The 24599-nt window shown below is 28.2% G+C and overlaps 1 protein-coding gene across 3 annotated transcripts in view; it reads left to right on the top strand.

The window, feature by feature from the left end:
• The first annotated feature begins 396 nt into the window (after positions 1-396).
• LOC112593808 (collagen alpha-5(IV) chain-like) overlaps positions 397-24599 on the top strand; it is a 31099-nt gene continuing 6896 nt past the window's right edge. The window contains exons 1-12 of one of the 3 annotated variants that reach the window (XM_025338362.1): positions 397-633; positions 19591-19729; positions 19794-20216; positions 20548-21759; positions 22232-22279; positions 23343-23405; positions 23540-23617; positions 23678-23713; positions 23865-23936; positions 24005-24049; positions 24224-24286; positions 24378-24440. In XM_025338362.1, the coding sequence (XP_025194147.1) occupies positions 592-633; positions 19591-19729; positions 19794-20216; positions 20548-21759; positions 22232-22279; positions 23343-23405; positions 23540-23617; positions 23678-23713; positions 23865-23936; positions 24005-24049; positions 24224-24286; positions 24378-24440 (2284 nt within the window). In that variant the 5' untranslated portion in view covers positions 397-591. The remainder of the gene's footprint in view (positions 634-19590; positions 19730-19793; positions 20217-20547; positions 21760-22231; positions 22280-23342; positions 23406-23539; positions 23618-23677; positions 23714-23864; positions 23937-24004; positions 24050-24223; positions 24287-24377; positions 24441-24599) is intronic. The other 2 variants (XM_025338363.1, XM_025338364.1) reach the window with 2 other exon arrangements.

The raw sequence follows: 24599 nt of genomic DNA, 5'->3' as shown, positions 1-24599 counted from the left end.
TGATAACTGTACACGACTATGTGAGTATTGATATGATATTATTATGTAGGTAGGTATGTAAATATATTATTTTGTTAAATATGTTTTATACCACGCGTGTGCATACAAAATATAATAATCACATTCAACTATATCTGGGATTTCCAGTTTCCATCAAACGTGTAAAAAAAAAATAATCCGTGTCCGGGGTCAACGTGGCATCCGCTGGGCCTTGACCGCTGAACCCTCAGCTAATGTAATACGGTTTTTATCGTATGATTTTTTTTTCGTTTCGCTCGTACCACCGCCGCCATCATCTTCTTTTTAACCGCGACGGCGGCGTTAAAGTCTCCCTGTGCAGACCGGTCCGGCTTTCGCTATATAAGACCGAAACACCAACGATTCGTACTCTTTACGCCGGAACAAACCAGTCCGCAAACAACGAACCCGCGATTGTTATCGCGCACACACTGAGGTACACGTTCACTCTCGTCTGCCGCGTCGTCTCACACATTACATTACAATAAAATATACACGTTCACGTACGCGAACGCAACATAGCTCCGGCCGTTCGGGTTCCAGTAGGATAACCCATACGAGCATCCGGACGCCATGCGCCTGCAACACGAGATGTTTCTGAAACCGCGTACAAACGTGAGTACCTATCCTTTATCTATGTTATATTATTAAAACATTTATGATTAGGATTTTTATCGTTCAAAGATTTTAAAAAAAAATCAATAATACAACATAACGATATCCCGAAAAAGTTTGTTTTTTTTTTTTTTTTTTTTTTTAAGATAGTTGATATTATGTTTATATCACACACGTATAAGCTAGTTTCCGGGTATGAATTAATATTTTTAATAGTTTAACGATTTATAGTTTTTCACTTGTTTTACTTGTACCTACCTATTTGTTTTCGGCATTATATTCGATTTTATAGCTTATAGAAACTTTATGCTATTATCGAGTAAATACTAAAAACTTATAATTTATAAATATTCCACAGGTTTAAAAAATAAAACATTAATCTTACTTAGTTTGGTATGTTTAAAACCAGCTTTTAACAAATATAAAAATACTTAATCAATTAGTATAAGTGTGGTATACATTTTAAAAATAGATAATCTTTAATACTTTAAATCATAATAATTGTAAGATGAATTGTAATACATTTTATATTATTTTAATAAAATGTTATATTTACTTCTATTTTTAAATTATTTAAGTACCTATAGAATAATATCCTATAATCATAAAATACCTAGTTTAATAGCTTACTTAAATAAATATTAATGAAAAATATGAAAAAAAAAAATTCTTGTTTACTTTATCAAACTTAAGTAATTATAACTGATCAATTATTTCGTTAGAATTGTATATTATTATTACATACGTAAAAATATCAATATAAAAAAAAACATGAGTAACATTTAAATATTAAAAGTTTATTTTGTATGTTGTTAGTTAATAGAAACTAACGCAAATATACGAAATTCTATTTATATTAAACAATAGAACAAAATAAAATAGTAGATATGCATTTTTTATAAATATTTTTAAATAGCTCATATAACTAATACCAGGTTTCTTGTATGATAACAAAATTTAGGTATTTTAGAATTTACACAGATAGACTAAACAATAACTTAGATAAAGTTGTTTTTTTTCATTTAAGTCATGCAATTTAAAATAGCCTATTTTAGCAGTAAATAAATTTATATCTATAAAAATATAATATGATCATATAAATTCACGAATAGTTAAAATAACAAAAATCAACAAAATAGTTTTACAGTTGAATTTAACTAGCTTCTTTTACGAAAAAATAGTTGATAATTCGGCATATTTATTTTATAGTTTACATAGTGAGTAAAAACTAAGCGGAAGACGTCAAATTAGAAATAAAAAAAAAATTCTAATGTTGTTTGTATTAAAAGTATTATTTCACACATGTGAAAAGTTAACCACGAAATAATAAAGGTACTAAATAATATTAAATTTACTTTTAATTTTTAAGATATTAATTTTGGTTGGTAATAATATATACCTTTTATTTTATATTTTATTAATCAATAATCATAATTAATTTTTTTGATTCATTTTTAAATAATCAGTATATTTTATTTTAATTAATGACGTTATTATTTTATTAATTTATTATTTTTTAACTTAACTTATTTACTGTTTTTAAAGTAAGATATAATAATTTTTGTTTTATTAATCCAATATATATATATATAATACTTCTTTTAATTATTAATTCATTAACAAATATTTTTATCAAATGTAATACAATTGTTAATATAGGCACTGATGATTATAAACGGTTGTATAGTACATACTATTATAAATTATTATAATACCTATAAATTATTATGTAGAACTATGATTTGATACGTTTTAAATAGTAATCTATAATTTTATCAAAAGACAAATTGTTCAATAAATAATGGCGTAATAATATATTTATTAATGGAAATAATTGAATAATACGCTAATGTATTCATTATTTTTTCACACAAAACTAGAGATTAAAAATTGTTTTAAAAACTCGTTTATACATTAACATGAATACCTATCAGTTTATAAAGAATATTGTCTATCGTCACATTTATAATATATACAATAATGACATGATAGTAATAAATTATTGAATCGTAATTAGAAGATACAAACGAATGTAACATTGATCTAGGTCGTAATCAAGGTGTGACATCTATGTAACCTTCTTGCACTATCTTTCCTTATAATTTTGATGATGATATACATGAATTGCACAATAGGTGTTTTTATAGTTTGAATATCCATATATCTATATAAACCCTATACTAAAATTCGATTTTTATACATTTTTAAGGATTTCAATGTTTATAATATTTTTAAATATTAAAAATAAAAATAATTTGTTCTAGTTTTTATCATAAATTGTTAGATTAATATTTTATTTTACCGTTTATCTAATTTGTAATTTATACCATCGTTATCATTATGCATCCAAGTTATTAAATACAATTGGAATAATTTTAATCTATTAGTTATTACTAAACATTATAATTTAGTTCATATTATGAATTATTCATTTATGAAATTCACATAGAAATAAAAATAGCTTCTCTCAAATAGATAATGAAACTTTTAATTTTGTATTCGATATAAATTATACAAAAACTGCAAAAAAATTCTAAATGTTTTAAAACTAAAACTTAAAATAAGTTAATGCCATGAAATTATTATGGAATTTCTTAACTGGTTTGGTCACTATTTTCCAAATCATATATTATATTAAAATGTTAAATAATAATGGATAGTATCAAAAACTTCAGAAATATAAACATTATTTATGCATCTAAAATCTTTGTATTCCAATAACTTGAAAATCCAATCATATATTATATTATTAAAGTGATAAAGTAAAAAAATACCATAATTGATTATAAAAAAAAAAAAAATGATTATTTTTTTTTTTTAAATAAAATATTCTTGAATTTAATTTTAAAAGGTTTGAACATGCAGTTTTTACTATTTTAAATAAAAATAAAATTAATTTGTTCTAAACGTATACATTAATAATTATTAAATTAGTAAAGTAATATCTATACATTTTCTTTAAACTACTACAGTTAATATTACGTTACAAATATAAGAAAGTAATTTTAATAAAAATTGAATTTTTAATTCACATTAATAAAATTAATTCATATTATAATATCTCTGTTATTGTTTTGTACTCAGTTTCAGAATTAATAATATATTATTACTTTTTTTTTTTTTTTTATTACACAATTTATTCTGAACATGCCTTTTATTTTGAATTAATACAAGTTATTTCCTTTCTGATAATATTTCTATTGATACAGAACCAAAAACTATTAAATAAACTGACTTCTTTAATAAAATATTTTTACAATAACGTTTCTGATAATTTATACTTATAATATTATTATATTTTCAAAGTAGAATGTTTGTGACTAAATTTTTAGTTAAACTTATTTTTAGGACTTTAGAGCATAAAATGATTAATTGTCACGTTAAAACAACAGCTAAATGTTGTACAACGCCATTTTAGATTGCTTAGTCTTGTGATTAAAATGTTTATGAAGATAATTTGCTGAATTGTTCTTTCGTGGATATTTGATACCACTGACATGCTAATAATGACAAAGTTTATTAATCGTGAATCAGATAAATATTGTACGTTAGATTTATCTGTCTGCCTTTCATATATAACATTTGACATTGTGCCATAACACATTCAAGATTAATACCTTAAGCCACGACAACATAATTTAATTTGATATGATTTGTATAGGTACCTAGAATCAATACCTATAGCGTGCAGTGTTTTCTCAAAGTGCAAAACTAATACATTTTAATCAATATTTTTAGGTATTCTTCATTAGTGTAACAATCCAAAACATTATGGTCATTCCGACATTTTTAGTTTACTCGATGTCATCAGTTTAATTAATTTTTACCTAGCTAAAAATAAATAATATGTCAATATGCTTTTGACACGTTTCGTTATAATTTACGTTATAGAATATTCGACAATATTTTCCCCTAGTGTCTCGTCCGAGATCGGAAATACATTTATTAAAATGTTCAAAATCAATTTATTGAAAACGTTCTTCCATCTTCTCCCCATAAGCTATAGATTATTCAAATCTGCTTGTTATCTATTGATTATTTAAAGGCCGTTGGTTTGAAATTAGTTTGTACTAGAAGTATTATAACCCAGTAGTTAAATGTACCATTCAAATCTCAATCGGTATGGCATCGTTAGATAGCTCTTTAAGCGATATTATTACGTACATGCAGTTTACCTGCACCGTCAAATATTGATTTATACAGAAAATTTTATGTTTGTGTGAATAACATTATATATTATGTTATTAGGCGAAGGCAGAGGCTTAATAATGAGTAATAATTCCCTTGCATCTGGCTTTTGTTTAAATCACGGACCGTCATTAAATAAAATATACTTAATTAAATAAAAATGCGTTCATTAAATTAAAAATAATATCCAAAATAATGGATGACTAACAATTTGTAACGTTATGGTAAGTCCGATTGATGTACAAGTTTATAAGGAATGTGAAATATAAATAGAATGCATAAAAATTGTTATTTTTAACATATCTAAAATTTGATTAAATTAACATCCTATCAATTTGTGTGTGGGAAGTTACAAAAATTCTAATTTTCGTTATTTCTGTCCTTCACGTGAGTGATTTTAACATGTTGGTGTCAAAATATATTTATGACTTTGATGACACATAAGTTATTATTTTTTTATGTTTTATAAAGTATATAATTTTAACAAATGATACTCCAAGTTATCATATAAAAATTGTACTTATATTTTACCAAAAGTTAAAATTCGCAATAGTAAATGTTCTTTGAAGGTTATAGATTTATTTTTTTAATCATAAACAGTTATAATTTGAATTTTGTATAAATATTTTTTTTTTGGTTTGTTAATTTTTATAAATATTTAATAAAACTAAGTCCATCATAATATATTATAAATAGTTTTATCAAACGTATCAATGAAAAATATGGCTTACACAGAATTTTTAAACGGGGAATGTTTAAAAATAAATAAGTACATATTATTTGTAGACACAAGATAATGTTTTCAGAATAAATTAAGCTCTCTCGTATTAGTGTAAGAGTTTATGTTAAAAATATCTGAAAAAAAAAAGAATAACATTTAAATCAATAAAATATAACTTTTGCGAACTATCAAAAACTACGAGAATTTTCATTATTCATATAAGTTATCATAGTTAATAATATTATATTTGTATTATATAATTTTTATCGAGTTTAAAAAATGAAAAATCTGAATCATGTATTTATCTTGATTTTTAATTAAATGTTATTTAAATTTAATCTTTGGATTACCTCTACTTAAAATATTTTATGGTCACTATTTTTACTATTAATTGTTTTTCGTAACTTTAAATGTATTTATATACTATGGAATGTTTTGTTGTAATTTAGTTTTAACAAGTACATTGCTATTTAAAACTTAATAATTGTAAATAGAAATGCATTATGTATTATGTTTTACGTTTAGTCCAAATAAAAGATTTACCTCATAATATTATAATAATTGATACCCACTAAAATAATTTTGATTGGCAAAATGTTTAAGCTTAATGTATATGTATATGTATATTAAAACAACTGTTATATATGAGATAACATTATATATCAGTTTTTATTCAAAACATTTCCACGTGTATATTATTTAAATTAATTTTTTTCTATAGAAGTAACGATTGATTTGTTGTGGCAAAATTAGAGTGTATTTTTTATCTAATGGGGTAAATTATTATTATAGTTCTAAAGTGTATAATCGATTTGAATAAAATTAAACCTTAGAAAGTCATTCAGTCATAAGTATAAGGAGATAGAACACACTACCTCTGGTCTAAACAATTTTATACGTGTTTTATTTGCTATTCAAACTCAAGTAATACATTTCACAATTACGGGGCGATTTAGTGACTCACCCTAACTTTTTAAAATGAATCATTTTTTTTTTTAAATTGATTAGCAATATGTTCATCAGTATCCTGTATTATGTAATTAAATGTATTAATAGGTTAAAATAACATATCTAACAGATGACAGCTTTGATAAGAATCCGGCTTTTGTCAAAATCATAAATCTGCTGTAATAGTAAAATAACTTAGAAACGTTTGTTGGTGAAAATAAAGGCTTAGATAAACCATTAAATGATTGAAATCGTAATTGTTTATGGATTTTCTAAATAAATAAATGCGTAAAGCTGATAATATTTCATTGCCATTGAGTTTTTTTGGAACGTTTGTTATGAAATCGGAAAGATTTAATGTTGATAAATTAATGTTCCGTACTGTTGTTTTTTTAAAAAAAATCTATATAATATAATACATATCACATTATATATAAAGCTGGTTTAGTCGCGACCAGATATTTCCTGATAGAAGTGTACAATTTATAACAATATATAATGTTTTCTAAGTTTTGTCAAAGTATTTTAAAGAAAATCAATATTGCAGAGTGTAGACGATGGAACTAATGGCTTCTCCAAAATCCACTTTAATCTAATGTATAATATATACTACCTGAAAATCTGCTCTTAAGTATCGTTATTTTTTTTACTATGCTGGTTAAACGTGATTTTTAAAACGACCTATCATCGTGTCATACGTATCGTGTGATTTTGACCGTATAATATGTGTATATGTATACACTTTGAAAAATACCAGTCTTATAATTTATAAAACTTGGCAACCGTTCAAGAGATGCGTGGGATAGGATACACGTCTGTTCGCTTGATTTTTATGTGTGTTTCCACGTCGGATAATCATTAATAATGACTGCTATTTTACTTACATTTCGACGAACTTTAGTTAGAAACAATACGTTTTCGATTTTATTTCCCTTCGGGACGAAACGGATTGCAACACATTCCACATAGCTGTGCGTCAGTATGGAAAGTATAAGTAGCCAATGTGACGCATAAGCCCGTCAGATACGGCGGGTGGTCTTTCTATTGTTTTTTTCGGTCACTGTGTCGTTTCATAACATAGTACAAGCATATTATAATATTATTAGCAATGCTAATTCTATATGTTTAAGTGCCTTGGGTTTGTTTCTAGACAAATTACATGCCTATAGTGGGCGACGCTTAAACTACAAGGAGTAAATGGATTTATTTCGCGAAAAAAATTTTTTTTTTATTTACAACTATTTTTTGGAGGTGACCATTGGTTTTATATTTTTATACTAATATTATTACGTTATTTTTGAAAAAGATTTTTAGTGTATAGACGAATGTTTGATAACAATAAACAGAAGCTATGACTCCCTAGTATAGTTGATTTTGATAGCTTATTTAGACCTCATATTGATATTTTAACTGATAAAAATAACAATAATCAAGAAGCGAAGCTAGATCTTATAAATAAAAAAAAACAAGCTATTTATTAAATTAAATCTTTTAATTGATTACCGATATTTATTTATGTACAAAAGATAATACTGTTTTTAAAAAAGCTGGAAAAAATGTTCCAGTCATCAATATTTATGTAGTGAAAATTTTCATGTACTTTTTAAATAATCAGAATTAAATTAAATTATTTTTTCAAGTGCCGATTTAATCAATAGTAGTATCCTAATTTCTGAAATAAATCATTCTAATCATAAGTATTTGAAAGTAAAAATATTAATTTTAACAGCATACGATTATATTTGTGTTTTGCGCAATAGCCAATAACTTATTGTAAAATATTATGTGTACCTATATGTCATGGAAAAAATATTTTATTATTGAATATTTAACTAATAAAATAGTTTTAAATTTTTTGGTCTTTGATATAATACCTATGAATTTAACATTTTTTCCAAGTTGTTTTCTTGATTGATGTCCAATAATATTACAAACCATTTTAACAATATGATCGTTATGATTGGTAGAAATTGTTACTCGAACAACGTTTCTCAGTAGCGTATATGGTCGTATAACATGTCTCTCTCAGGTTGTTACAGCATTATTATACGACAACAATAATTATCATTAATTCTGATGTCTCCAAAGCCGGTCGTAGCGCCTCCGTGGCGAATTCAATTCGTCGGAAATATTCCGCAGCACCCACACGATACACGCACGCATTCGTACACGCACACGTCATAAACGCCGAACGAATATTATACCATATTATGCATAACAAGAAAACAGCTCCTACTCCTTTGACGTTCAGGACATCGTCGACCGGTCGACAAGGTTAGTTGCCTCGTGGATGCTGCCGTCACCGTTTGCTATATGAATATTGTATATACCACATTAATGTATTATATAAGCGGACAATATTTACGGCTGTAAAATGTAATATTACCATGCGTGTACCATAGTAATGATGAATAATAGCCAATGCAACACGAAATGTTATGAGCGTGACGACCGATACCGTTTTAGTCATATATTGAACGATGCGGTTCTCCCTCATAATTGGGATTTACCATTATTTTTGATACGTACAACTCCCCATGCTGGATAACGACAATCATGACTTGTATTGCACAATACTATGCTATTTATTTGTTTCTTTATTTATTATTTTCATTTTTCCCATTTAAATCATTGTCACTGTATGTGTGTGTATGGGAATTGTTAACTGGCGATTTTAATTTCACGGTCGGACATAGATGATAGTGACCATATATGCACGTATTAATGGCAAACGACAGTATGGATAAGTAATGAAAACGTAATTCGAAACACTTCAATTTCATAATAATATTATCAAAATCATAACTTGAGTGTAAAACCGAATTGTGCATCTTTGTTACCAGATTTTCTTTGACTGCACTTCCTATATCTAAAATTTTGAGAGATTCAAAAGGTATAATAATGAGTATTAACTATTTTTGTTTGGCTGACTAATTTATTTTTCTTTATTGACTTCAGAAATAGATATAGATAACACGCGATATAAGTCAAACTTGTCAGTTATGTGATATACTCGTAATTAACAGCTATTTACTATTGTATTATTGTTATGATTATGAGAGTCCGTGAGAATGCGAATTCGTGACAGACATTTTTGTCTCCCCTCTTCGCAAAAAATTACGTCATTTTTATTTTAATAGTTTTGTGACACCTTGAATTATTTATGTATTATTTATACTAGAAAGATATTTAAGTTAGTTTAATTAACTTTATTCATATCGTTTAAATATAAATTACATAACTTTAAAAAAAAAAATACTTGGATATTTTGTCAATTATTATTATTTTTTTTTTTTTTGAATTTATTAATCGTTCTAAATTATAGATATGTTTATTTAATTAAAAATATATTCAATATATAAATACATCAAATTTTGATTTTAACTAAATCATTTGTTTAACAATAGTATATAAAAAAAAAAAAAAAAATGAATTTTAGATTCAGAACAAAACGATGAATACCTATTGATTTTATAAAGATAAGAGTATTTTAATTTAATTTTTTTTTTGTCTGATGTCACCTTTAGGAATAGTAAAATTATTTCAATCATAAAATATAAGGATAGATAGTTTCTATTAGAAAATAGATCTAGTTGATACTATTTTTGTCTAATTGGTCAAAAGTAACTAAAAAATTACGTATTTTTATATTTTTTTAATTATTGGGAAAAACGAAAAAAAAAATATAGAAAAAGGAGTTATTTATGCAACGCCAATTTTTGGAAAAATCGATTATTTGATTTTATTATAAATTTAATAATATAAATTAATAAAAATAATACTAAATACGATGTTTCAGTAATCTACTATGTAAGGCCGCGTGTTAGATACAAGCTCCGTAATCAATATCGTTTTCGTATACAATGACTTATCATAGAATTAAAATTTAACATAATCACTGGACATTTTTTATTTATAGTTATTAAACCTTTTAATTGGAAATTTATCACATGCATCAAGACTTAAATAATTATTTATTTAAATTTTTATCTGAGAATGATTTTCCGTCATATATTTTAATTTAATGGAACAGTCCAAGACACCATACTTATTATAAGTTGTTACAAAAAGTACTCAAAGAAAAATTGAAACTTATCTAATCTATTTATGTGTATGCATACATAGTCTTATAAAGGTAAACGGTATGATCATTTTAAATTTACGTAACCAGTTAATTTACACTCATTAATCAAAACAAAACTAAAAATATTGTGTACACGTACTTAAATATATTGCTAATTCAAAAAAGTTTATCATCATACTAATTAGTTTAAATAAATACATTTTTTAAAGACTATTATATGCGATTTATAACAACATTAACTTTTCAAATAGTCTTGATCGCGTTCATCCATCGTGATAAACTAACAATTTATAATTTAAATCGATATTTGATTGTCAAAATAAATTATCCACGTGACGATTTCATATATTATAATAGTTATATTTTAATAACGTTAAAACATGCTACAAGTTTAATATTGTGTAAGGTTTCATTTGAAGAAAAAAAGTATTAACATATCATTGCAAAGTTTAGTAAAACATTTTTAATAAAAAAAAAAAAAAAAATTACAATTTTTGAAGTACAGCTTTTAAACTTTTCAAGCTTACCCATTAATTTTATAGAGGATTATATTAGCTGGTGAAAAATGCACATATATTTGAAACAAATACATAATATATTCAAAAGTTGTATGGATAGATCAATGAAAATTTTTTTTTATAAATATTATGTATTAATGTTTGCATAAATAAGCTTGACAAAGTCGTGAAGTTATAATTTACGGAAAAAATTCGAAAATCACAGGCCACAGATAGCACTTTTACTACGCGTATATTATTACAATATATATAAATATATTACACATTTGAATTCGCATTCGTTTCCGGAATATGAAATGACATTATAAACTTGTCAAACTGCATACGTACAGTGTGTTGCTACATTTCACATGGATCACGACAGCGATTAATTATTATCATTGAGATTGACGAAAACAAAAAAACAAAATAAAATACTGGATGCTGCTTGTGTCGTATTATATCTCCAGCACGTCTGCAGACCTATTGTCGGAGTTCGCGCCTTCGTCCATTGTTGTATGTATTATTTCATATGTGTGGGCAAATATTATGTAACCTATATAGGTACGCGCTCACACACATATTCGTTATAATATATACGATATTACGGTGTTCCGGGGAATGGTGTCTTTTCAGTACCGCCGGGAAGCAATGCAATGCATTTAAATACCGTAGGTCGAACTTGACATAAAGCTTCGAACCTACCCCGGGGCTAGTGAAAGTAATTTATTGGTGTTTGCTATTTTCATAGACATCAATCATTTTATTTCGATATTTAACAATATTTGTCTCATTAAAACGAATTGTGTATTGTATATTGTATTTTTATGGTGTATATGTATTATAGTATTATGAGTATGTTCAGAATCATTTCGACCGCAAAGACTTGAAAGCGATATATTATAATAATAGTCACCGCACCCACACTTTCTGTTTAGGTACGTTTACGCCTACGGAGTTGATATACAAAATAATTTTATCATACGAATATTACGATAAAGTGCAAATCAATGATAATTCGAAATGAAAACTGTGTTTTTACACATAATTACATATAGCGCAATAAGTAAAATATAATATAGTTTAAATAACCGTACGGTGCAAGATTTTTGCAGAGACATGACGCTTTTAACCGTACGAATTGTTTTTACGTGTACACATTACGAATGCCATTTGCACAGTCGTTTAATATGCGATTTCTATACGACGCTTGTTTGACGAGAATCAAAAATGCATTTTTATTAGTCGGAGGACATATTGGACACTTTGTAAGGGCACTTTGAAATGCACTCATGAAAACGTTTATTTACCACGACTCGATATTATCACTCGTTACTGACTGAATGAGCGACCACATCGATTCGTTTCCAATAAATAATAATACAGTTTTATAATAGTGGTATGTTTTTTATGCACACATCTACCAGGCGTAAGCACTTGTTATGTTTGTTGAATATTCTGCGGTATTTCGCCGATTTATGGGACCGCTTTTTCCGCGCGTGGGCATTTCCCCACACTGCCTCCGTGTACCCAGGATTCGATTGTTATTTCGTTTATTATTTTTTATTTTTTTTTTCTCCTCTCTGTTCGAGATGTATTAACCATCCGCGGCGGCGGCTTGCAAGAGGAATGTCGAATAACGAAACTTTCACTCATACACATAATATTATATCAGACAATAAGATGCACGGACGTGCGCACATCGCCGCGGCAGTCGACCTTCGAACGCGTGTGTGTACGAATTTACATCGGTCTTGAGGGCGCGGATACTCCTAGAAATAAAACGCAGGCTCCGGGCGAAGTAGACCTAGAAAAAATGTACATAACATAATAATATAACGTAAGCGAACGCGAACGTTATTATTATTATTCAACATCGTCGTCGGTGTCGTCGAAAGTGTTTGCCCACGCGCGGTCGCCCGGACCCGTATACCGGTCTTCGTATTATAATACATATTATACGAGTATTATATTAAACGTACGAGAAGGTTTTGGGCGGTCACGTTGAACTTTCAACCGTTTAGGTCATACACATGTGCGCAAAAGTGAACGCTAGGAATTCCGACGGCACACACACACACACACACTCACATGCAAGCGAGCGCGCCTGTACGACATGTTATTATGATTTATAATAATATCGGAATCGCGCGGCCCGTAGACGGTAGATCACCCGATGCCAGTTTATTACCGCGTAACGCAAACAACGGCGGCGATGATGATGATGATGATGATGATAATAATAATATCTGGTCAGACCAGTCTCCGACGCCATGCGGTATAAAAATATAATATTATATTTAACATTATAATAATATGTAAAGGACTGACGGATAAGGACGCTCACGTAACCAAGTATACGGACGCGGTAGATAATACGCGGCGGCGAGGATGATGATGATACTGGACGGCCTTCACCTTAAAAGCGACGGCGCCTGGTACCATTTATACACGCGGCCGTTAAAACGCGTATAATTTTAATGATAATAATAATATATAATGCGATCGTGTCGATTGTAACAATAAATAATAACAAACGGAGGCGATCCTGTGATCGAAGGACCGTAGTTTAAGTGCTGTGGTTATTCTTCTTCTTCTTCTTGTGTTTCGTACATTACGACATAATGCTGTGTGTAAAATACATGTATTATACATAGTATTTATGCTCGTATATTATTATTATATTATATTCAACACTGAGTAATTGTATAATTGTATCGATCGGGCGAGCTTGTCCATCCGTCACGCGTTGGCCTTTTGACAATCTGCATTTGTCAGCAGGTACCTCGTATCTGTTGTGTACCACGGTATAGCACCTCGACTGAGCATAATATCAAATACATATTATTTATTATTATAACACTACAGAGACTTACACGAATCTGCATGATTACAACTTAAAATACAGATGCTTGCGTGGCGTTATTATCACTCATGTCGTTGTAAGATGATAGGCAATACGTGATTAGGTATTACGTAATAATAATGAGCATATATTAGATACAATGGAGTGTTGCTAAACAATGGTTAATGTTGGTCAAATAAATAGTACCTATACTGTAAACAATGCGCGTATCACCCAATGGCATGTGCTCGAAGTGAGTGTAATATCACATAAATTCATATTGTACCTAACTGTTTTGCAATTATTGGGTACCTGTGCACGAGTGCATAAAAGTAAAATTTTTAACGGATAATGGGCCATCATCATTCATACCGTTAAACATAACAATAAATTGTAATATTAACTTTACAGCTTAAATTGTGTTATATTTTATAGCATTAAAAAAGCAATGTCCCACTTTAAAAACTTATGAATAATCTTTTTTATCCAAGGGTTTATAACACATGATAAAAGTTATCGTATCGTATATATTTTGCAAAATAAGTAAATTGTGTCTTGGCAAAAAATATCACAATCCTATATTACGCAAATTGCAGATAAATAAATGTTGAAATGTACCTACACGAATTGCATCCGGGATATTCTGTTTGTTTTATATCGGAGATTGGAAATCCGCATTTTCTGAATAGGTATTTCATTAAAATAATACACATATCTTTAGGGCATGTATAAATGTTTTTAAATTAGGTTCCGAGTTTACAAAATTACATAAACGCATATTTATAATTTTTGCATTGTCCATTCTGTATTGTTTACTTGTACACTGAACACATTAATACAATATTGAAGTTCCAATAATATCATGACTAGGAACTATTTACTCAATTTTAATAGTATTTAATAGTATTTAGAATACATCGTTTTTTAAGCCTACGTACGCAAAGAAAATATTCGACAAAGCCGGATTTTAATATTATATCCCAGCTGCATTAACAATCAGTAAATGCACCGTTATAATATCAACTCAAATAACCACATTATTCCATTGTTTTATCATATATACGTAGGTTCGTACGTTTGTAAGTTATTAGGACATTAAACATTAATACCACGCGTTCACGTACTTGTACTAGTTTTAGCATATGTTTATTTTCCGTTACTTATCTGTTGGTGAACAAAAGTTACATGCACATTAGACACGTGCGGTGTGCACTGAACAACAAACTTAGAATTCCGGTTGATTTGGATTTTCAGTCCTGCAAAAATGTGTATTGCACCTTCGCGGGCGGCACACATAAGATGATTCGAGGATAGAACTCGAAAAGGGTTCAGACAGAATCTCACCGCCGCAACTGTTACCCAAGTGTTTTAGAATTGGCAATTCCCACGAGTCCGGTATTATTATTACGTAATATAATGTATGGCGGTCGATTTATTATGGGGAGTGAGTAGACAGTGACTGATATTTCAAGGCATCTACTGTTTTGCTTAGACTACATCTTACCCCATACTTCATGGCGTTTCGTTCGTACCAGAGCACCTTGATATTAATATTATATTATATTATATTATATTATTGTGTTATACCCCTAGTGGCCCTAGTCCATCTTTGCGATTGAAAAACGATTCGTATTTCTGCCGCGAGGATAGGATAAAGTAATAATTTATTTATTTTCTCTATTGTTTACCGCATTGTATAGTTAATCGTATCAATAATATAACATTCAATGTGAGAAAAATATTTTCATCTTGTAATCATGTATTTACTCATATGTATAATATAATTTATCTAAGGCAATCAAGTTTTTTTATTGACATTGAAATTTAATTATTATAGGAGTTACTGTACACTTGCACCTAAATCATTCAATTGACACAATAAGTGTCAATAATATTTTCAGACTAAAGCATTTAAGCCAACGAAGTGCGTAAACTTTAAACCATAGTGTTAGAGTTTCTGAAAATAATTGTAAAATTCACTGTGCACTTACTTTGATTAATTATCAGAAAATATCCATGATTATTCATCATCAATTCATAACTCGTGTTGGGTATATAAACCGTTACTATTCATATTTAATTACCTAAGCACGTAAAACAAAAATAATCATTTTGTTTTAAAACTGTATATTAGGTATTCATTAATTGATACAGTTAAATATTTTATCAATATAATACATTTTTTCTTTATATTGTCGTTACAGGATTTATGTAAAACCGTTGTTTTTATATACATCATGGGAATTGAGAAAGAATTTACTTAGGTTGTTATCAACGTATTATGATAATTATTTACAATTTTATAATTTTCATACAAAAATGTTATAGTTTATTTATTTTGAATCACTAAACTATGTCTAAAATTTGAAAAATGAGAAAATTGGTAATATATTTTTTTAAGCAATCATCTGGTGCAGAAAAAAATGACTATATTATGTATATTTATTTTATTCAACTATATTTTTAATATTATTGTAAAAAAAAAACCTTAGTTATTATTATGATATTACTTCGAATTGGTCAAAATTAAAACATAGATTAAGCAAAAAAGCGATTACGAGGCTTCAATAAGCTCTTATTATTACACAAAATATTTAATAAATCAATAAAATATAGAAATTTAAGATTTGTTTTTTTTTTAATTTTTTTTTTTTAACTAAACATTTTAAAAACAAATTAAAAGGGCTAGACAGCTAATGATATATAGTATTTTTTAATTTCAGTTTTAATTCAAGAATTATAAAAGATTATTATCGTGTTTGGTTATGTTTATTTTATAGTTACCTAATGATATATCTATTAACATAATATATAAATATATATAAAATTAACATATATTTTATACTATTAAACTATTAGTAGCTGCCCATTATTGATGGAAAATACATGTAAGTTTTGCTTACATCTACGAAGTTTCGGCAATACATTCGATGAACAGATTTCGTTTAAGTTGTTGTACCACATATACTATCTAATAAATACAAAACTAGACGACTTCAGTGTTAAATTAAAATAAAGATGAGATTAAGAAAAAGCAATTTCTCCAAAATTAGTCTTACGGCTTACCAAAAAAATATAAGCTTATTTTTGACTAATACGATGAATGCCATTAATATGTAATTGACAGCTCAAGGACAACAGGTAATAGATATAGATATATTAGGAGGATATAGTTTTTTTTTTTTTTTTTAATTATTGTAACATAAAATTTATATTTTGACTTTTTGGCATGAATTCTTTAGATCAAAATATATAAATTATGAGTATATATGGTCTTTCGTTATACATTACTATGAATAAAATCGAGAATTCGATTATTGGTCAAAATTATATTATACAATGAACAGTAGGTACATCTAAAACCATTTTATGGATCTAAATAGTGACTTGAAAATTAAATTCACTAATAATATGATTTATATACTATATGCTAATTACTTAGAAAATCTGTAGTGTACTTATTATATTGCAAATATATAAGTGTTTTTTTTTTTTTTTTTTAACTATGATGTATGAATAAATATATATAATAATATATATTATATGAGTAGTTATCATTATATTTAACTTGAAAAAATAAAAAAAAGAACTATATTTAAATAATTCAACTAGTGTTACTGATTTTCAATAAATGGCGTACCTATTATTTAAAGTTAAAAAATTAATTAATCTATTGAGCTACAGTACTGTTTTTAAGTTAATTGGTTTTAGTTCAAGCTACTAGCCAACTAAATATTTTATTTTTTGGTTAAAAAAATTGTAATGCATACCTTTATACAATAAATTATTAACTAACCTTACAGCTAATGGAATATTATGTGATGAATGTACTATTTCTATTAAATAATGGTATTACATTAATAGGTACTTATATATACTATATTTTATTATAATTGGGTATAATTTTAAAATAAAAGATTTTTTTTATGGGTTTTTAATAGTATTATAGGTATCAACTATTACATTACAAATTGTGATTTTTAATTGGTGTATAAAGGAGTGCTGTTAAGAAGGCATAGTGTCCATGTGTGATTTTTTCGCCTTACTAACGCATGAGCGCATGACATTTAAAATTGTACATTCAAAATAATGCATTTGTCTCTATTATTTTTATATTATTAAAATTAATTGACCTATTATTAAATTTAAAGGTTACTCTATTAGTCAGAGATCCACATAAGCGTTTTAATTTGAATATCTGCATTTTAAAATTGTAAATTGATTTACGACATTCTCAATGTAAATAGCTCTTAACAATTCATACTATTACCTAAACCTATATGTTTTAAAAAATTTTTCAATTTAAATTATTAAAGTTATTTTACATATTCTTTAATTTTAGTGGGCAAGACATTTAATAAAAAAACAATTGTATTACATTAGTTATTCAACTGAAAATTGCGTTATTATTATGTTTTAGAAAAAATATATAAATCCTAATATTATCCGTACACTGTTTTATTTTAATACGCATATCCTGCAATAAGTAACAGAACACCGAGAGTACCTATACAGTGATTCAATAAAAAAAAAAAGGTAGGTAATTCACCATGCGAATGCGCTAGTCTGAGTTGAATTTCTAAGTGGTGATTACGAGTGCTCTAGCTCGTGTGATGAATTCGACCAGTAGGTTCTCACAGTGAATAAATGTAGGACAAAAATGCCAACACGATTATAATTTTTAAAATTCCGTCTTGTATTGAAGAACAACTACGGTTACATTTTGTTGGAATCGCGACAAAAAAAAAAAAAAAAACAGTTTAACGTTCATTGGCAAAATTGTAAAGATAATAAAATAACTATATTTCCTAGGCACCGTCAGCCGTTGAATAAAATCAAAACATCTGCGCTGGTATACGTAGCTGAGTTATTAAAATAATTTATTTATATAAACATATAAATATTATAATATGATAAAATCAGTTGAATAATAATAATAATTTAGTTAAGTAATAGATTTAATGTTTTAAATAGACAAATATTTGCATATATATATATATTTAAAAGACAATTGAATTAAGATCATCTATTTAATAAACAATTAAAAAAGTTATTTAACAGAAGAGTAGAATACTTTACTTAATATTCGCAAACATGGAAAATCTAAATTTCATGGCCTGTGCCACTACAATATTGCTATTTAATTTTAAGATTATAATAAATTAATATTTAAAAAAAAAAAATGTATTTTTATTATTATTAATTTTTTCAAAACATACATTTTTGTTGTGATTTTCTAATAAAAATATAATTAATTAATTAATTTAAGACCATTAATTTAATATACAAAATTAATAAACTAAAGTTTTCTTAATAATATTACAAATATTTAACATTTATTTGTAATATATGTTGTACTAGTATTAATGCATATAAAATAAAGTTAGGTGTTGTAATACAATATCTTAAACGAATCAAGATCCCAAAAACTGTTTGTATGTTGTTCAGAAATGGCTTATTTTTTATAACTACTTAGAGCTAACTATGTTCTACTTTATAAAGTCATACAAATATCATAATTTAAATTAATTTGAAACTTACAACTTTAAGAGATAATTTAATAATCAATTAGATTATTAAACTGAATAACAATGAAATACGTTTATCTTGTTAATAATTGTTTATGATCTCATTAAACTGAACTTAAATGAAAAAAAAAAATGTTTTATTTTAGATGTATTTAATATTGGCGTTCGCAATTGTGGGGATTCAGTTTGTCTTTTCTCAGCAAATCAATCCCAATGATTTGGAAGTGGTTCTTAACATTGAAGATAGCAATAAGACTCAATACCATGAGCAAAATTTTGATACCAGTAAGTATTTTATAATGTATATTATTATAATATATTTTATAATAAATTTATTTTTATTTTATAGTGGCCTATATATTCGGATACGAAGTAGGTCCAAATGGTCAATTTCACCATGAAAATAAAGGACCGGATGGATTCACATATGGTTGCTACGGATATGTAGATCCAGAAGGAAAATTACAAGCAACTCATTATATATCTGATGGTTGGGGGTACAGAGTAGTCACACCGGGTGAATCAGTTGAAATTTTCCATCATAAACATGATCCTGCTGATGAAAATCAAACTAATGAAAGTTCTGAAGGTGGTTCAGAACATGAACATCATGGACACCATGGAGTGGTAACAGCATGGGGTGATCTTTATTTTCCGAAAGGATGTGGAGGAGGTCGACCAATTCAAGGAACTGGTCAATTAGGTGGATCTGGTTCATCAGGATACCCCAGCTTTGTTGGAACTGGTCAACCAGGACCAATAGGTACACCTGGTATGAAATTATTACTAAACAAATTAATAAATGTATATATAACTATAAAAGCCCATTTTATAATTTGATAATTACATAAAATATATTTAAATATTTAAACTAAAATGGAAATAGTAGACATTTTTTTTAAAATATATATCGATTAAACAAATAAAAGTAGCAATTAATTAAAATTTTAAAATTAAAAACCATTCATATAATAATGCACTTCTGTTTTTTTATAATCATATAAAATACAAACATATAATTATAAAAATAGGTACATAAATATTTTTCTGGATTCATATATCAATATATAAAATTAAAATAAATTAAAATTTATAAATTTAAGGATCAGCCGGACCTCCAGGATCACCAGGATCTGCGGGTACTCCAGGATACCCTGGTTCATTTGGATACCCAGGAAAACCAGGGTCACCTGGATCTCCAGGCTCACCAGGATCTCCCGGTTCTCCAGGATCACCAGGATCTCCTGGTTCATTGGGATATCCTGGATCTGGTGGATCTCCGGGTTCGCCAGGATCACCAGGATCATTAGGTAAACCAGGATCCCCTGGTTCTTTGGGATATCCTGGAACTGATGGATCTCCAGGCTCACCAGGAGCACCGGGCTCACCAGGAGCACCGGGCTCACCAGGATCACCAGGTTCACCTGGATACCCGGGGTCACTTGGTTACCCAGGATCAGGCTCACCGGGCTCACCGGGATCACCAGGTTCACCTGGATACCCTGGATCACTTGGATACCCAGGATCAGGATCTCCAGGATCACCAGGAGCCCCAGGCTCACCAGGAGCACCGGGCTCACCAGGAACACCAGGTTCACCTGGATACCCAGGATCACTTGGTTACCCAGGATCAGGCTCACCGGGCTCACCAGGATCACCAGGTTCACCTGGATACCCTGGACCACTTGGATACCCAGGATCCGGATCTCCAGCATCACCAGGGGCCCCAGGCTCACCAGGAGCACCAGGCTCACCAGGATCACCAGGTTCACCTGGATACCCGGGATCACTTGGTTATCCAGGATCAGGCTTACCAGGAGCACCGGGCTCACCTGGATACCCGGGATCAGGCTCACCAGGAGCACCAGGCACACCAGGAACACCGGGCTCACCAGGATCACCAGGTTCACCTGGATACCCAGGATCAGGGTCTCCAGGCTCACACGGAGCATCAGGCTCACCAGGATTACCAGGTTCCCCAGGATCTCCAGGAATCCCAGGATCTTCTGGATCACCCGGATACCCAGGATCACTTGGTTACCCAGCGTCAGGATCTCCTGGATCCCCAGGATTGCCGGGTTCACCAGGATCTCCAGGATCACCAGGATCTCCAGGATCATTTGGCTACCCAGAATCATTTGGCTACCCAGGCTCACATGGATCTCCGGGCTCTCCAGGAGCTCCGGGCATACCTGGATCTCCAGGTTCTTCTGTATTAATAGGCTACCCAAGTGGTTATCCAGCATCATCAGGAACTCCTGGTACACCCGGAAAACCCGGATCTCCAGGATTACCAGGAACTCCTGGATTACCAGGTAATACTTTTGATATTTTTTTTTTTATTTTTTTTTTAAATAGGTTGTTTCTACGAAAAATGGTAGATGCTTTGGATATTTGACTCCTTACCTCGTCTTTAAACAGTAGTTTTCATTATTTCAGATATTGTTATAATAAAAAACTATTATTAAAACCTATATTATTTTTACATACTAAACTATATAACTATTCTAAACTCGATATAATAATAATGTATCTAGAGTATAATAATCATATGCATATAGGTATTGTTGTACACAATTTTATTTAATTAAATTACATTTATATTACTTAATTTGGATCTAAATTAAAAATTCTAACCACTGAAATATGATTTATTTAACTATTTTTAAATTTATTTTTATTGATTATACTAATGATTTTTATATAGTTTTATATCTGATATTTAAGCATAAGATGAGTGAAAAATATTAAAGTTCTTAAATATTTATAAATGTAATTTATTTTTAGGTAAACCAGGTTCAGGAAGTCCATCTACAGTTTATCCGAGTTATCCAGGTATAAATATATTACGTCATGTGCTTAATATTAATATTACATTTAAATTATTATACTTAAGAGTATATTAGGACATTATTTATTTTCTCTCTTTGACTTACATGAATAATAAGAAATGAGTGTTCGTAGATCTTACTGTATGTTCCTAGCTTTAGTATTTTAAAACGAAAATGAAAATTATTAAGTGTAATATTTTGTAAGGACAAAACTTGCATACAAATTTATGTTTTGTAAAAATCACCATACTTTTATAGATAATATTCTTAAAATTAAATATAATAATATATTTATTTGCTTAAATTTTAACTCTAATGACATAAGATTGATTCTACTAAATGCTTATAATTTCTACATACATCTGAGAGATAATATTATTTTTATAATTATTACAGTAAATGTTTCGATAATACTAAACTATATTGCTGGAGGTGGGAGATTATTTTGAATGTATTAAAGTAACAGTACCGACGTTAATCGTAAAACCTTGGTTACCGATGGTTTTTTTTCTCTCTGGGTTGTTAATTGTCTATAAAAAAACATGTATGTATTTCAAGAACTTGTTTAAAACAATACATTGAATTTTTATTATAATATATTAGTCATGTAAATAATTGTATTCATTTTATTTTAAATGTTATGCAATAAAATACATTGTATTATTACCCAGGATTACAAGGACCATCAGGTTCCCCAGGTGCTCTAGGTAGTCCAGGATTACCTAATTACCCAAAACCAACAGTTTATCCAACATCCACTTATCCAGGAAACTTAGGTTATTATGATTGATTGGATATTTTATTTAAAAACTATTAAAAACATTTAATATGAAAAACATATTTGAGTATTATGAACTATGATATTTTATAAAATAGAATACTGACAATTTTAACTTTTAATATACTTACAAAATTTTCATTTGATTGTGATTTGTATAAAAATTGATAAGTGAAATGTATAGAATTAAATTCTCAAAATAACTAGAAAGTTACACTGTTTTATTATTCATAAAAACACTATATTATTAAGCTGAAATTATGTTTTTTTTGTTATGTAATATTTATAGGTTCTCCCAGTTCTCCAGGATTACCCGGAACTCCAGGATTACCCGGAACTCCAGGATTACCAGGTGAATATTCAATTTTAGCCATTTAGAAAATATTTAGAAAACTACTTTTGTTGTTTGGATAAATAATTTTAGCTTATAGATTATAAATATAAATAAACACTAAATACATTATATTTTCAACTTCTATTTTGTAGGTAAACCAGGCTCTCCAAGCTATCCATCATATCAACAAACATTACCTTACCCCCCTTCGTCCTATCCTAGTGCATCAGGTAAATTTAAAACAATAAATATTTATAATTAAAACTAACTATTTATAAAATTTAATTTAGGGTCACCTGGATTACCAGGATCACCAGGATTGCCAGGTATAAATTTAATACATTTTAGCAAAAATCAATTAAAAAAAAATAAATACTCATTAATATTTAAAAACAAATAAATATTAGTATAAATAGTTAAAAAAAGTATATTAAAATGTAATTTAGAAAATATAATAATGTTTAATTATTAATTCAGGAGCACCAGGCCTTCCCGGTTCTTACCAGAAACCAACAACATACCCAGGAACATATTACCCTAGTGGGCCAGGTACTTTAATAGGTTTTATTAAATTAATAATATTGAATCTTAAAAACGTATTTTTATATTTTTACTAGGCGCCCCGGGATCACCAGGCACTCCCGGATACCCAGGATCACCAGGTATGAACAATTATTTTCATTAATTATTTTTCATAATATGTTTGTTTAGACATACTAAAAATAAATATTAATTCATTAATGAGTTTGTTTGTTTATAATAACAAATATCATGATTTAATTCTAAGTTCAATAATTTTTTATATGTATATAGCTTATTAGTTTTTAATTGTGTAGGGCAACCAGGAACTCCAGGATTACCAGGTTCATACATCAAACCTTCATACCCTGTAGCTCCAGGTAATAAGCAAAATAAAAATAATTTTTACTTAAAAATTATAAGGTACTCTTTTATTTATCTAATAAAATACTTTATTTATACTAATTTCAGGGTCTCCCGGATCTCCAGGATCCCCAGGTTCTCCAGGTTCTCCAGGTTCTCCAGGTCTACCAGGTAAATTAAATATATTATTCAATATATCCATTAGTTGTTATTTAGAATTGAATAATTTTTAAATTTTTAAACTCTCAGCGTTTATAGATAAATTATAATTTAAAAATGATTTAGAGTTTTTAAAACGTAAAATCTTATATTTTATTAGCAAATTGTATA

Source organism: Melanaphis sacchari, unplaced genomic scaffold (assembly GCF_002803265.2).
Source record: "Melanaphis sacchari strain LSU unplaced genomic scaffold, SCAv2.0 Contig20_pilon_pilon, whole genome shotgun sequence".
In the NCBI taxonomy this organism is placed as follows: Eukaryota; Metazoa; Arthropoda; class Insecta; order Hemiptera; family Aphididae; genus Melanaphis; species Melanaphis sacchari.
The sequence above is the reverse complement of the archived record's forward strand: the minus strand, read 5'-3'. Positions and strand labels throughout refer to the sequence as shown.